The sequence below is a fragment of the Sporothrix brasiliensis genome, assembly GCF_000820605.1.
Source record: "Sporothrix brasiliensis 5110 chromosome Unknown Cont22, whole genome shotgun sequence".
Lineage (NCBI taxonomy): Eukaryota > Fungi > Ascomycota > Sordariomycetes > Ophiostomatales > Ophiostomataceae > Sporothrix > Sporothrix brasiliensis.
In genome coordinates, this window is record NW_024467141.1 from 1914534 (window position 1) to 1929008 (window position 14475).

Sequence of the window (14475 nt, forward strand, 5' to 3'; positions counted from 1 at the left end):
TTTCGTTAGAAGACCATTTTTGTTGTTCTTGAGAAAATCAAATTTGAATTTGAATTCGATTTTGTTTCTGGCATTCTTCCATTGCTCCATTCACATTACGTCTCCTTACGCAACATGTGACGCGTTGAACAAATCATTCCCATGTACATGGCAGAGACAATCAGATACAAGACATGACAAAACCCGCATTAAAAAGCACAACATGCCCGTTCTACCAGATAACGCCGGCCGTCGTCACGAAACCATCAGCATCAACATTCGTCCCCTGGCCACGTTGCCGCTTACAGGCGGTACACCAGGTTGCCGCCCGTGTACATGACCTGGTTGTCCTTCTCCATCTTCTCCAGCGCCAGAATCGTGTCAGCACGCGAAAAGGGACCACCACTGCTGCTCGGCATCGACGCAATCTTCTCGTTGACGGAGGTGATAATGTCGTCGACACTGGCCGCGTCGTTCTGGAACAGGTCCGTGCTCTGCAGCTGGCCGAGGAGACGGCGGAAGGTGTTCATGCGAGCCGGTGCCAGGGTCGCTGGTGCAGCAGCCGCGGGTGCAATGCTGAGGGCAGCAGCGCCGCTAGCGAGCTCGTCAGCCTCCTCGTCCTCTTCCTCAGCATCGCCGTCATCGTCTTCGTCGTCGTCATCGTCATCGTCGCCATCGTCGCCCTCCTGCGTAGCCCGCCGTCTTTGCGACTGGGATTGCGATACCAGGCGCGACGAGGGGAGCGACGAAGCAAAGGATGTGCTGGACTGTGTACCGGCACCGCCCGACCGTGTTGTGCGTGAAGGCGTTGCTGGATCAATGTCACCGTCGGCATCTTCCTCGTCATCGTCTTCATCAGCGGCTGCTTGCCGCCGGCCATTGGTCGTGGCGCCGCCGCGTGCCCGTGCCGAGGTGCGGGTGGACCGTGATCCGCTGGGAGTACCAGCGGCACCTGTCCGACGGAACGTACCATCAGCTGCATCGTCGCCCTCGTCGCTCGACTCGTCGTCGTCGTCGTCGTCGCTACCTGACTCAGCATTCTCGGCATCGTCGACCGTCCGCGTCTTCCTCTTCTTGCGGCGCGACTCGTCCTCAACAACTTCCTTGAAGAGGGCGAAGCGCAGGATGGCCTCGGCCGCCAGCGCATCGCGCTCGTCAACGCGGTTCGACAGGCGCGACTTGGCGTGTGCAGTCGCCAGACGGATAATGGTCTCCAGCGTACGGACCGTCATGGGGCTGGTGCGGCGCTGGTTGCCCTCCATCTCGTCGTTGCGTAGCGCCACGTAAATGTCGGAGATGCGGTCCGACGCTTCTTGAGTCAAGACAGGGCGCACACGCGTCTTGGCGTAGTGGATGTACTTCTTAAGGAAGGGGATGGACAGAAGCTCCTTCTTCTTGTTGGCAGCCGGGCGGCCACGACCTGACGTGCCGCCGCTGACACCCGCGTGCAGCATGTCGTTGTGCTTCTCAAAGACGTCCGTAGGTCGCTGCGACGAGCCTCCGTTCGTTTGGCTCTGCATGCCTACCGACAGAGCCTGCTGGCCCTGCTCTCGGACAGGGGCGCCCTCCTCGGTGCCCGGCTGGCGATAACGGTGCATACGCAGAACGTGCTCGGAGATCTGACGATCGCGCGTGTCTTCAATGTCGTCGGTGACAACAAAGAGCAAATCGAAACGCGAGAGCAGCGAATCGGGCAGCGCAATGTTCTTGTGCGGGTCCTTGTGCGGGTCGTACTGGCCAAACACAGGGTTGGCGGCCGCGACGACACTGCACCGGGCGTTAAGCGAGGTGTGGATGCCGGCCTTGGCAATGGTGACGGTCTGCTGCTCCATGACTTCGTGGATGGCCACACGGTCAATGTCGGACATCTTGTCGAACTCGTCGATACAAACCACGCCACGATCGGCCATGACCATGGCACCGGCCTCGAGGCGGCGCTCGCCTGTCTCCTTGTCCGTGGTCACTGCGGCAGTCAGACCAACACCGGACGAGCCACGACCCGTCGTGGCAATGGCCAGCGGCGCGGTGTTGAGGACAAAACGCAGCAGCTGCGACTTGGCCGTCGAGGGGTCACCAACCATGAGAATATTGATGTCACCACGCAAATGGGTGCCGTTCTCCAGGTTCTTCTCCATACCACCGAGTAGCATGAGCAAAACAGCCTTCTTGATATGGTCGTGGCCGTAGATGCTAGGTGCGAGCGACTGTGAGAGTAGCTCAAACAGATTCTTCTTCTTGGCAATCTTGTTGATGTTGCGCAAGTCGGTGTCGGTAATGTCGACAGTCGAAATGCCGCCGCCAGCCTTGGACGACAGCAGCACGACGTTGTTGGCGAGCAGGATCGTCTTGAAGAGGGCGCTGCTGTGGTTGGTGTTGCGGTTGCCGAGCGTGCGAAAAATGCCAACAATCTGCACGCGGTCACCAGGCTTGACATGATCAACGAGGTCATCGTCAAGCATGACATCGACACCACGCGGCAGCTGACCGGCTGGCGCCCGCTCGGGCATCTCTTGGATGGAAATGGTCTGGTTGTCGCGGTAGGTGGAGAAGCCATACTCGGTGACGAGCGCATTGCCGTTGTCGTCCTGCTGCGGGTAGGCGCTGGTTGTGGTGGCGCCGTTGGTCATGGTCTGGTCACGATATTCGCGATAGTAAAAGGTGTCGTTGGCGGCGCTGTGGTGCACACTCTTGATGACCTTGGGGTGGATCAGCGAGCAGCGTGTGACAATGCCCTCAATAGAGACCATCTGGTTGAGGTGCTGGGACGACAGCGTGCGCGGGTTGCAGGCGTGCATACCGAAGCTGCCGGCCCAGGCGCAGTAGTACGGCACGTCGTCGTCGGTCTGGTCAGGACGCGCATTGGGAATCGCCTTGACAATATTCTTGAGCGCCTGGTTGAAGGCGAGTGTGAAGTCAAAAGGCTGCGTCAGCAGGCCGTCGGCCATCTCGGGCCGCGTATCGCGAACATGGTCAATGTTGACCACGAGGCGGCGCTGGTTCTTTTGCAGCATCGTGATGATGCTGGGGCGATAGGTGCGGACATTCTGGTCGTCTGCAAGGAGCGGGAGCAAGTTAGGGAAAGCTGCCAACAGCGATAGCAGTAAACTTGAAGCAAAATGCGGATCGTAAACATACTGGGATCAAGGAATTCCTCCGCCTGGCGGACGCGGTCGCGCGCCGCGTCGTCGCGGAGCAGGATGCTGTCCATTGTGCCCGCGATCAAGGTGTGGTGACAATCGTTCGCGGTGAGGGATGATGAGACTGAAAAGAAGGAGGTGGGAGTATCGTCTTGCGCAGCGTTGAGTTTGAGGCCGAAGAGAAACAAAGAAAAGGAGCGAACGAGGCAAGAATGCAAAGGAAGTATGAAAAAAGGCAAGTGCGAGGCGACGAAGCAAACAGAAAACAGCAAAGGCAAAGCGGGAAGGAGTTAATTGCAAAATAGCAACGGGGTTCTCTTTCCTGGAGGGGAAAAAGGTTTAATGAGGTGCAGGAGCGACAGGTGGAGGAGGGGGCAGGAGCGACGCGTCGTGGACGCGTTTACGCGTTAAGTGGTTTAACTCCCGCCCTTTTTAGGCCAGGGCCCAGCCAACCAATTTCGCGTGCTGCCCTCTGGCCAGTGCACAATAGCGCAAGCGAATTAGGTAATCAAGTTTATGCACATTTCACATTGGTTTTATGCACTGCCTTTTTTAAACTCCATCCTAACAAACCTGAACACAGTCATTACGATAAAAGTTCGGACGACGGCCACGACCAGCAAAAAACTCGACTGGCATGCTCATCCAATCCCTGTGATATGCCACCCTCCTTAATGCATCATGCACAGCAGTTCCATTTCTCACCGATTTTACGGATACGATAACGCACTTTCGTAGTTAGTGTCGTTTTTATGCAGGTCGAATCACTTCGGGCACCAACCACCGAAGCTCGTTTGACGAGGGGGTGCTACGGCGTGGCCGTGTGACAACATTTACTTCTTGGCCAGTTGTATCTTTTTGACTTGCCCATTTTGGTCGATTTACTTTATGATGCCCGCGATAACATACGAATCCTGGACGAGGCCGTACGTTGGTCCTCGGGCTCAAACACAATGGCGTGCCAACAACTCAGTGTTCCGCGTCCACCGTCAATTTTTCATACCCGGGCCGAGCTAGGGAAGTGTTGTCACTGTAGCTGTGTTCCAAGCGAAATAAACGTACGTCCGAGTTATGTTGACCAAGGTATGGTATACAATGCCATGAGACTCGGCCTGCTGTTGGCCTACGGCCCGCGGTCTTGACTCACTACATGTAATGTGTACCACTGTAGGCCACGCGGCATGCTGTCCCTTCCTTGTGCCAGGCTCACCACAAGAGCCTAGAATGGCCGGTCTTGTGTTCAGTCGGCGGTGGAAGGGTAAATTAATTGCGATTGCGGCAGCACCAGTCGAATGCTGCTTTGATCAAGGAAGGCATTCACTCGCATCGGGATGCCAAGAATGGAAGGCTGTATTGGAAACACTGCATCCCTTAACCAACAGACGGCTAGCGTTGAGACGTGGCTCCGTTCGGTTTGTTGTGCGCACTTGGAGATGACGAGACGAACGGCCATGGCCGAAAAACAAGGGTGGGGGACAAAACGAAGAGACGCCCAAAATACGAGCTGTGACAGAACAAAACAGAAAAGACACAGAAGGGTGTCATGATGTCGCATATGGGATGGCTGTTCCTTGCCCTGTGAAAAATGGTGGTCATCAGAAGCGGGATGGGTTGCACTCCGCCGAGCCGTCGAACAAACAGACATATTAGCATGCAGCTGCTGGCTTTCACGTGGTACGACAGGATGCAGCAGCGCAATGGTCAACTGGTTCGTCTTCAGTATTTTCTTTTGGATCATGAACTTTTGTTTTGGTGACTGAAGGACTCGCTTGTCTCTGTGCCTGGCGTAACACAGCGCGTTTGTACGAAAATTGAATAAATGCTCTCCACGCGCGGGGTGTCTCAAGAATTCCTCGAGAACGTAAGACATGCACCAGTGGCCAGCGGAAACGGCACCCGTAGACACGCACGGAAGACAAGAGCGAGCTGCATTTTTCTGTTAGTTTTGTCACCCTGGTACGGAGATGCATTCTGCGGTGCGACAGACGCACCGACGCCGCGCTCGAACGTGAGCCGATATCCGACGCTGAATTCGAGAAAAAAGAGCAATGGCGGTCGGAGGCCATCATGACTATTCGTTATTCACAGTTCAACTTCCGGTAGGGCGCGGATGCTGCAAGATACGTGTTGGCATTCAGGTCTCGACATTAAGCTCTGAGCGTCAAAATGACGTTTGACCTGAGCGAAACTGAGAAATGATAAGAAGTCGAGCTAAGCGTACGAATGATGCTGAATACTACCCTGCAGCTGCATGCGGAGCATGTGATGTGCTCTGGAGAACAAAAGCAACCACCTCTTCCTCCGCACGTCTGCATGCACTGCGACATGACGACAAGCAGAAAGGGGGGAGAATTTGGCGAATCAGGCAGCTTGCCGATAAAGTCGGCCGTTGGCAGGATTGAACGAGCCGGCATGTTATTGTCGTCCCGAAAACGCAGGGGGCAGGCATATGCGTCGAGGGTGTAATCGCGGTGTTGTGGCTAGGAGAAGGGCGGTGCAGGACGACCGCTGAGACGTCTGAATGGAGATAAGATGAAGAAAGCCAAAGGTTCTGCTGTTAAGAAAAAGCTGGAACGAGGCTTGCAAGGAAATAGGGCTTGAGCGGGGGAAAGGAAAGAAAGAATGAGAGCCATGTAAGAGGACAGATGAAGAAAGAGCAACTGGCCACAAACCGACGATATCAAAATGAAAGCGGAAAGCGCGGGTGAGGAATAACAGAGGCAGGAGCAAAAAAAACGAGCAAAAGAAACACTGAAAGTACTAGAATGGGGAAGGAGGTAACGACAAAAACAAAAGGGGATGAAAACGAACCATGAAAAACAATAAAACAAAACCCATCACATACACAACAACAAATTGGCCCTGCGTCTATCCGTTCACCGGTTGATTTGACCAACTCACCAGCTAGCCGCTCTTGACACCATCAGCATCCGCCCAGAATCGGGGAGCGGTGTGTTGTCGACAGTTGATGTCTGGTTCTTACATGATTTGGGGGGCGACAAATTCCGGGTTTCGTCCATTATTCGACTTTCGTCATGTCCATATCCATTCTGGGATCCCGCGTCGGCATCCACTGTCCGCACGCACCCGCTGTCATACGAGCCCCCTCTGTTGCTCGCTTGCCTATCAACATTGGTTTCGTTTGCTCAAAACAACAAAACGCAATTACGAAGTGGAAAAAAAAGGAACAAACGCCATGGTCTTCGATTGAAGTAGGAACGTCCTTGACCGGTTGCTTGCCTGCCTGAGCACATTCAAGAACCTTGGCAGCCGTTGTCCATGGCTAGTGCTCTCTTTGGAGTTGGAGAGCATCTGCTGGCTTATGTTGCTCGACTTACAAGGCATCTAGCTCATTCTTTGATAGTCGGATCCCCCGCTTCGGAACTGGGTCTTCGAGCCTAGTCAGGTCGGCGCTTCCCGTGACTTTACTATATTTACAGACTGCGTCCATTGTTCCTGGACGAATTTCGTTTTCTTTCACGCAACTGTCCACACTTCGTCCCTTCAACACTAACGTTTTTCTCAGCTATTGCACCCGTCCCTCTTATCTGCCCACCAGTATGCATCTCAGTGACACCGATCCCTTCAGCATGCAGGACACGAGCCGGTGTGAGTCCGTTATCACTCGGGCGCCGACCACTGGCGTAGTTGAGTCTACCTCTGCGCCTCCTGCTGCCGCATCGGCTGTTCTACATCGCCAGATCCATCACGAGTTTCCGTCTATTGTCCGTGGCGAGGGCAGTTACCTCATCTTGGATGACGGCCGGCGCATTCTGGACGCCTCCGGCGGTGCAGCCGTCGCTTGCATTGGCCACGGTGATGGCCGCGTGGCCGACTCTGCCATGGCTCAGATGCGATCTGCAGCGTACTGTGCCACTATCTTTTACACGAACACGGCCTGCGAGCAGCTGTGCCGTTATCTCGTTGACTCGACCGGCGGCCACATGGCCCGAGCCTACATTGTTTGCTCCGGCTCCGAGGCTATGGAGGCCGCTTTGAAGCTAGCCCGCCAGTACTACTTGGAAAAGGCTGAGCCAGAGCCGCGGCGCACCCGATTCATCGCCCGTAACCAGTCGTACCACGGCATCACGCTTGGCGCGCTGGCTGTGGGTGGCCACAAGACACGGCGCCAGCTGTTCGAACCGTTGATGCCGAAGAACATCTCGCATGTCTCCCCGTGTTTTGCCTACCGCGGCAAGACGGCAGACGAGTCGGACGCTGCCTACGTGGCCCGCTTGGCCGACGAGCTGGATGCCGAGTTCCAGCGCGTGGGTCCGGACACAGTTTGTGCCTTTGTGGCCGAGCCCGTCGTCGGTGCAGTATGTCCTCTCGTTCTCTTCGTCACTACGCCATACTTCCTGAGACGCGCACTGACCGTGTCCTACTTTCTAAGGCTCTCGGATCCGTGCCATCTGTGCCTGGATACTTCAAGGCTATCCAGGCCGTGTGCCGCAAGTACGGCGCCCTGTTGATTTTGGACGAAGTTATGTGCGGTATGGGGCGCACCGGCACTCTGCACGCCTGGCAGCAGGAGGGCATCGCACCTGATATTCAGACGATTGGCAAGTGCCTAGGTGGCGGATATCAGCCCATTGCCGGCGTCCTGGCTAGCCACGGTGTCATTGATGTCCTCAGCAAAGGCACCGGGTGAGTCTCGTCTCCTCCCCCGTCATGCTTCGAGTCCACGTCACATTCTGACCATGTTTAGCGCCTTCGTCCATGGACACACCTACCAGGGCCACCCCGTCGCCTGTGCCGCCGCCCTCGCCGTGCAGCGTATTATTGCCGAGGAGGACCTGTTGGCCAACGTGCGCACACTCGCCCCCGTCCTCTCAGATCTGCTTGCCCAGCGGCTGGGCGACCACCCCAACGTCGGCGACATCCGCGGCCGCGGCTTCTTCTGGGGTATCGAGTTCGTACAGGACAAGGCTGCAGCGCGGCCGTTCCCTGCCGCGGACCATGTGGCCATGGAGATTGCAGAGCTGGGCGTCGCCGCTGCCGACTATGCTGTTGCCGTCTATCCCGGGTCAGGCACGGCCGACGGAGTGTCAGGCGACCACATCATCCTCTCGCCGCCGTACAACGCGACGAGGGCAGAGATCCACACGATTGTCGACCGGGTGGCGCGGTTGATTGAAGACTATTTTGCGACGAAGAAAGATGCCGGGCTGGTGGATGCCAAGTTATGAGAAGTTGTTTTCGAACAGAGGCACATTGATACGAATGAGACGGTGAAACAAGCGGCGTGTATCCATAAAGTACCATCGTTTTAGCAGAGCGAGAGATGCTCGGATAATAAGAACTTGGCTGAGCCACACAGACGGGCCAGATCTGGTGTTTGAAGAAGCGTTGTCGGCAAATAGAGGGCTATAATCCGATTTTCAATATGGCTACGTATGGTATTTTAGTAAGAGCATTGCCGTTCGCGGACGATCGTAGATTGAACAGCCACTTCGCATCGTCGTCCTCAAAACTTTGGTCGAGTAGTGTCCATCTGTCGAGTGACGTTGATAGAGTTGGTTGGTTCCCTTCCTTCGACTGGTGGACTTTTGCGCCTCTCAGTGCACCGCTGAAACCCCACCTTCGCTCGTTGTCAGGAGTGCTGTAATTCCAGGAACGCATGGCGAACTACAGTGGGTCGACGTCCTGGCGGGACGCCAGCTATGGCAACAGCACCTCGCTCGCAGCCTCGCTCGCGCCTGCCTCTCCAACGCTTGCAAAACGCTCCTTCTCCTCGTCGGCAACTGCGACCTCACCCGCATCCGCGACTTCCCCATTGCCGTCGCCCCGCTCCCCCTATTCGACGACACGCTCCTTTTCTGATTATCCCAACGACCGATTCACCTCTCCCTCCCTCACCGCCGCGTCGCGCCGCACCTCGCACCTCTCAACGCGCATCCGCATGATGGCCGTCGGCCTGACGCCCGGCGGCACCACTACCAGCTTGGGCCAGCGCCACGCCGCGGAAGAAGAGGCCCGCGCCGAGGTCGATGTGTTGAGCTCGCGCCTCGAGAAGACGTCACAGCTGACCAAGAAGATCGAGGCCTGCCTCAACCGCCTCGATGCCACGGGCAAGAGCGTACGCGAGGTGGCTGGGCCACTGAGCGGCGAGACCAAGCGGCTGCAGACCTTGGGGAACAGTAGGCCCCCTGTCCTCTGAAGATATGCGCCTGGCTCTATGAGGTCCTCGTACTAGAGATACTAATTGCCCTTGCCCAGACATTGAAAGCGTCATTGCGGCAATTGAACGGCTGCGCCAACCCGCCGAGAACAAGAACGAAGAGGAGCTCATCATCCGCGCCGGCCCCGAAAAGGCTGGCCTGTCCAAGTACCTCTCGTCCGTACAGCGCCTCGACCGCTCCCTCAACGAAATGAAGGCGTCCAACATCCGCTCGACGCAGCAGACGATTGGCGAACTGCAGCGCATCACTTCGTCCGCCAATGCCCAGCTTGAGAGCTACTTTGACCAGCTGCTGCGCGCTGAGACTCCGCCCGAGATCGAGCCGCTGCACTTTGCCACCAAGAACAAACCTTTCCCGTTGCTGACCCAATACACGACATCGCGTCTGGGCCTTATCAATGCTCACCTGGCCGCTTCGATGCGGAATAATGGCGGTGGTGCTGGGGTAGGTGGCCCTGCTGGTTCCTCAATGTTGTCCGTCGGTTCCGCCAACCAAGACTCGCCCGTGGGCCGCATCTATGCCGACATCCGAGGACCATATCTCGCCAACACTCTCAAGAATCTGGCCGCCGCCAGTGTCAGTACGACCAAGAAAAAGACCGCCGACGCCATCTACCGCTCCGGCACCAGCGGCATCGGCATGTACGCCCAGTCCATGGAGGGTATGTTTTTGGCCGAGCACGAAAACATTTGCAGCATCTTTACGCGCGACGACTGGGCCCCCGTCTTCCAGGGCACCTGCCAAAATGCACTGAACGAACTTGCCCGCACCCTGCGCGAGCTCAACAGCCACATCAAGACCCACCCGCAGACCGACTGCTACCTGGCCTACGAGGTTGTCGAGATCATCTCGGGCCTGTCGAACAAGCTCGAGACTCGGACCGGTGAGCTCAAGTCGGCCCTGGCCGCATCCCTCAAGCCCGTCCGCGACACGGCCAAGTCGTCGCTGGGCGAGCTGCTCGAAGAAACTAAGCGCCGCGTCACGGCACTGCCGACGCTGCCGCTTGACGGCGGACCTGTGCCCATTGTCTCCGAGACCATGCAACGCCTGCAGACCATGGTGGATTTCCTGCGGCCGATCTCGAGCATTATGATCTCGCTGGGCGACGGTGGGTGGCGGGCTGGTGCCGCACCACGTGGAGGCGGTGGAGGCGGTGCGTCGGATGCCATCCCCAGCCTGGCCTCCTTTGACGTCGGCGCCGACGGCCGCGAGATCTTTGCACACTACTGTACCGACACCATTGACGGCCTGCTTTCGGCGCTCGATGCGCGCGCGCGCGCGTCCCTGGGTCGCAAGCCTGTGGTTGGCGTGTTCCTCGCGAACAGCATCGCCATTATCGAGCGCATGATCCGCGACTCGGACCTCACCTCCCTCTTGGAAACGCGCCAGGCCGGCGTGTTGGAGCCGTGGCGAAAAAAGGCCACTGTGCTTTACACCGAGACCTGCAAGGACGTGTCGATGCACCTCTTTGATGTGATCCACACAAACCGTGCCGGCGGTGGCGGTGGCGGCGGCGGTGGGCGGCCTGCTTCGAGCCAAAACGGCGTGGACTCATCGTCGATTGTGCGCGGCCTGTCGTCCAAGGACAAAGAGAACATCAAGGGCAAGTTCACGGCGTTCAACCTGTCCTTTGACGACATGGTGGCCAAGCACCGCTCGTTTAGCATGGAGCGCGAGGTGCGCCAGGCGTTTGCCCGTGACATTCAGCAGATGCTCGAGCCGCTGTACAACCGGTTCTGGGACCGTTATCACGAAATCGATAAGGGCAAGGGCAAATATGTCAAGTACGACAAGGCGAGTATCTCGGCTGTGTTTGTGAGCCTGTACTAGTCCTTCAAAGCTTGGGTTCATGCGATCTTGTCTTCCACGGAGAGGGCCTACTTGAGACGCTGAACAGTTTTGTCAGAGCCTGTTGAGTTTCTGCTGGAGCTACTGAAAACCTCTGCCTTTTTCTCTCGTCTCTCTGCCCCTCATTTTCCTTTTTTTACAATCTCAAGAAGAGCGCATCATCTCACAATGCAGACGGTGCGGCGGAACTTGGATTAGGCAACAACGATTCGGTGAGAGAGGTCAACGAACTTGGGGAGGAAGACGTATGGAAAGGATCAGAGGCTGCAGGAGGCGAAGCATGATTTGCGGTGCATCTGCGCCCTGCGTTGCTTTGCTGCCTTTTTCTCGTCCCCACCGTGTGTCAAGCTGCAGGCAAGGCGCCAAATTCGCTGCACGAGAGAAAACATACCGATATTCCTTGCTCATCCCGCCGCTTCCGTTTCGTTTATGTTCTCACCACGTTGCATTTTGGACGCAATAGTGCTCGCTGTGGTGAAAGGGCGTGTGCATCTTTATTGTTTCCTTTTGCGCCCGTGTCTACCTCCTCACCTCTTGCTCACCACACCTCTTGCTCAGCTTCTTCTTGCTTCTTCCAACACCACGCATGATGCATGCAGCAGAGCACATGAGTAGCTCCACATTGGAAACACACCGACACAATCCAGGGCGGGGACGACAAAAAAACTAGAAGCAAGTGCCGGGACAGCAGGGATGACCGAAACCGGTCTGTTGGGATAGTGAAAGGTACTGGGAAAGACGCACAGCTGCGTGGCCAGCTACGTGAGCACTTTTGGACAAGGCTGTGATATGGTTGGCTTTCGTTTTGCGTGAATCGCAAGGCTCACTCTCGTCCGCTTTTTCTGTCTACGGTGTCGGGCACGTGTTGGTCAGGAAAGGCAGATTGGCCTCACTGCATCTCTCACTCTCTGCCTATGTTGCACTTTGCTGTGCATAAAGTTGTCATACACGCAAAGTTGTGCAGCACGCTGAGATGCAAAACCTTTAAAAAAAAAAAAAAAAAAAAGGTAACCAAACCAAAACAGCTGCGAGCATCCCGCTCTTATTCCACCACATCGATCTCTTCTCCTTTCACTACACAGAGGGTCAACATCGAGAGGGGATCGCTCTGCGCGTTGCAATTGGTTACCAGATTGTGCAGAGGGGGCACATCTGAATGATTGAGGGAAGGGCTGGTCTCCCCTCAGGCGCACGTGCTCACAAACGAACCAAAATGGTACAGTTCTCAATTGAGAAAGGCGCTGCAGCTGGTGCATCAAAGCGAGCAGTTATGAGCATGGATAGGACAGGGGTCGAAGGAAGGGTTGCAGGGCTACATGTTCTCTCCATCTCGGGCCCGAGAAGAGAATATGGCCTGCATATTTTCATAGCGAGGGTCACTTTTGAGGAGTGCGAGGTGTGTGAATTGGTATTTTCTGTTTGGGACGATTGGGGGCGAAGGTGTAGTTGTGCAGTGTCATTTTATTTTTGGATTTATTGCTTATTGTATTAGGTCATTTTTCATACCCATTCATGTTAGGTTTCGTTAATCGTTTCACGTCATAATAAACACAATCTCGAACCAAAAAAAACTAATCCAAGATTGCGTGAATTGTGTGAGCGGTGACCGCACTTGTGTCAACCGCTTCAGAGGTTCAAAGTGACACGATAGGTCACAAACGGGCCGCATATCGTGCCCGTAATTTTCTGCAGCTTGTCCGTCTTGTTGGCGATGTGCATTGCTCCTTTAAGCTACTCGTATAATGCGCTTAACTCCAGCCTTCATTAGTGATGATCACTGCCAGATAAAGGCAGTCAAGGAGTTAACTTCGACTCTGGTGTCTAATTGTGTTGTCATCCCGAAAAGAGCGTAAAAGTCCTTTTTTTTGGACATCATATCCAAAATAGCGGTTGGCCATGAGGCTGGCAAGGTAGCCGGAGCAAGGCAGCAACACGTGTGCATCTCTCTTTGAGAATATGGCGAGAAACGGCCTCGTTAAGGTGAGCAACCCCGGAGTGATCAGCGCAAGGTGATCATTTCCAGTGCAGGTTGGCTCACATTTCCTTAGCCAAAACAAAAGGCTGCAAGGCCACAGCGGTGTGAACCAGGCTTTCAATGCGGCCGACTTTGTTTTCGCTGTTATTTCTTTTCCTCTCTTGGTCGGTTGGTGGAGAGAGGAGACAGCTGTGCATGGACGAGGTAGGAGTACACTGTTGCCCAGAACAACCGTGCAGGGCTTGACGACATGCAGGACGCAGACTCCGGGCAGGGCACACAATGCACAATGCCATTTTGAGTCGACTGGGACCAGATGCCAGTGGAGAGTGACAGATGCAAGGCGACCTGACAATGGCAGCTTCGTGCATGAAGAAAGAAGACCAAAAACGAAAAGGAGAAGTAAAAGATAAAGGTCGCAGCTTTCAATGTGATCAAGGCGGTCAAATTGGTCACCGTCTCCGGTTCAAGACCGTGGGTGGTCGTATCCGGAAACCAAGGTTCAATAAAAATGTGACAAAAGCATAAACAGGTGCCCAACAATAAGATTCGCAAAATATAACCCTGCAGAAAGAGCCCAAAGTACTCCACATTCACCGTTCACCACTGCAAAGTTCAAAAAGCAAATACAAAACAAAAGCGAGTGTCCAATATAGCCTTCGAGACGCCCAAGATCGTCAAGATAATTGCCCCGAGGTATTCCAAAAACATAGCCATCCAAAAAACTCCCAGACACGGATGTGCCCTATGACACCTTCCTGTATGAATCGCAGATCAAAGAAGCAAAAAGCAAAAAGCAAATGCCGCAGCCCTCCGCGGTGTTGAAGATGAAAACTCCCGGACGCAACACAAAAGGTTAGGTAATACAGGAAATCATACTTTCGTTATATAATCAAGGGGACGGTAAGGGGGTGGGGGGGATATCGGGATAACAGTGGACAAGAAATGAGAGACAAAAATTAAAAAAATCTGCAGCGCCAGGCGCAGGGTGTATGCAAGTTGCACCGATGTACATCGTACTCCTGCTTCGCATCTGCTGAAGCTGTGGTAAGGTCAGTCTGCGGCATGCATGCGCATATGACCCCACATTGAAGTGTTGCAGGGATAAGGCACATCCAATGGCACAGAGTGGACTTGGACAAGGCGTGGCTGGAGAGGAGAGTAATTGGCACAAAGAGGGAGAGTCCAGGGTGTGAAAAAGAGGTGAAAAAAGTGAAGTGACTGAGGGAGAAGATAGGAACAAAGGTATGCAAGAAGAAATGAGTGTATCATAGAAAAGAAAATGATAAAAAGAAAATAAGCAAAATAAGAACGATGACCGGAAGCCTGGAGAGCGAAAGCGGCATCAACACGG

The 14475-nt window shown here is 55.1% G+C and overlaps 3 protein-coding genes across 3 annotated transcripts; 2 read left to right on the plus strand and 1 right to left on the minus strand.

Moving 5' to 3' along the window:
• Positions 1–281: 281 nt before the first annotated feature.
• SPBR_08129 (minichromosome maintenance protein 3) lies at positions 282–3187 on the minus strand (the record flags this gene model as incomplete). The annotated part of the gene is made up of 2 exons (XM_040766367.1): positions 282–3031; positions 3115–3187. 2 exons carry the CDS (start codon positions 3185–3187, stop codon positions 282–284), a joined length of 2823 nt encoding a protein of 940 aa, XP_040614820.1.
• A 3519-nt stretch (positions 3188–6706) lies between these two features.
• Positions 6707–8305, plus strand: SPBR_08390 (uncharacterized protein; the record flags this gene model as incomplete). The annotated part of the gene is made up of 3 exons (XM_040766628.1): positions 6707–7435; positions 7510–7763; positions 7798–8305. The coding sequence occupies 3 exons, from the start codon at positions 6707–6709 to the stop codon at positions 8303–8305; spliced, it is 1491 nt and encodes a 496-aa protein (XP_040614821.1).
• Positions 8306–8736: 431 nt separating this feature from the next.
• On the plus strand, positions 8737–11128 carry SPBR_08193 (exocyst complex component 7; the record flags this gene model as incomplete). The annotated part of the gene is made up of 2 exons (XM_040766431.1): positions 8737–9256; positions 9336–11128. 2 exons carry the CDS (start codon positions 8737–8739, stop codon positions 11126–11128), a joined length of 2313 nt encoding a protein of 770 aa, XP_040614822.1.
• Between the last annotated feature and the right edge of the window lie 3347 nt (positions 11129–14475).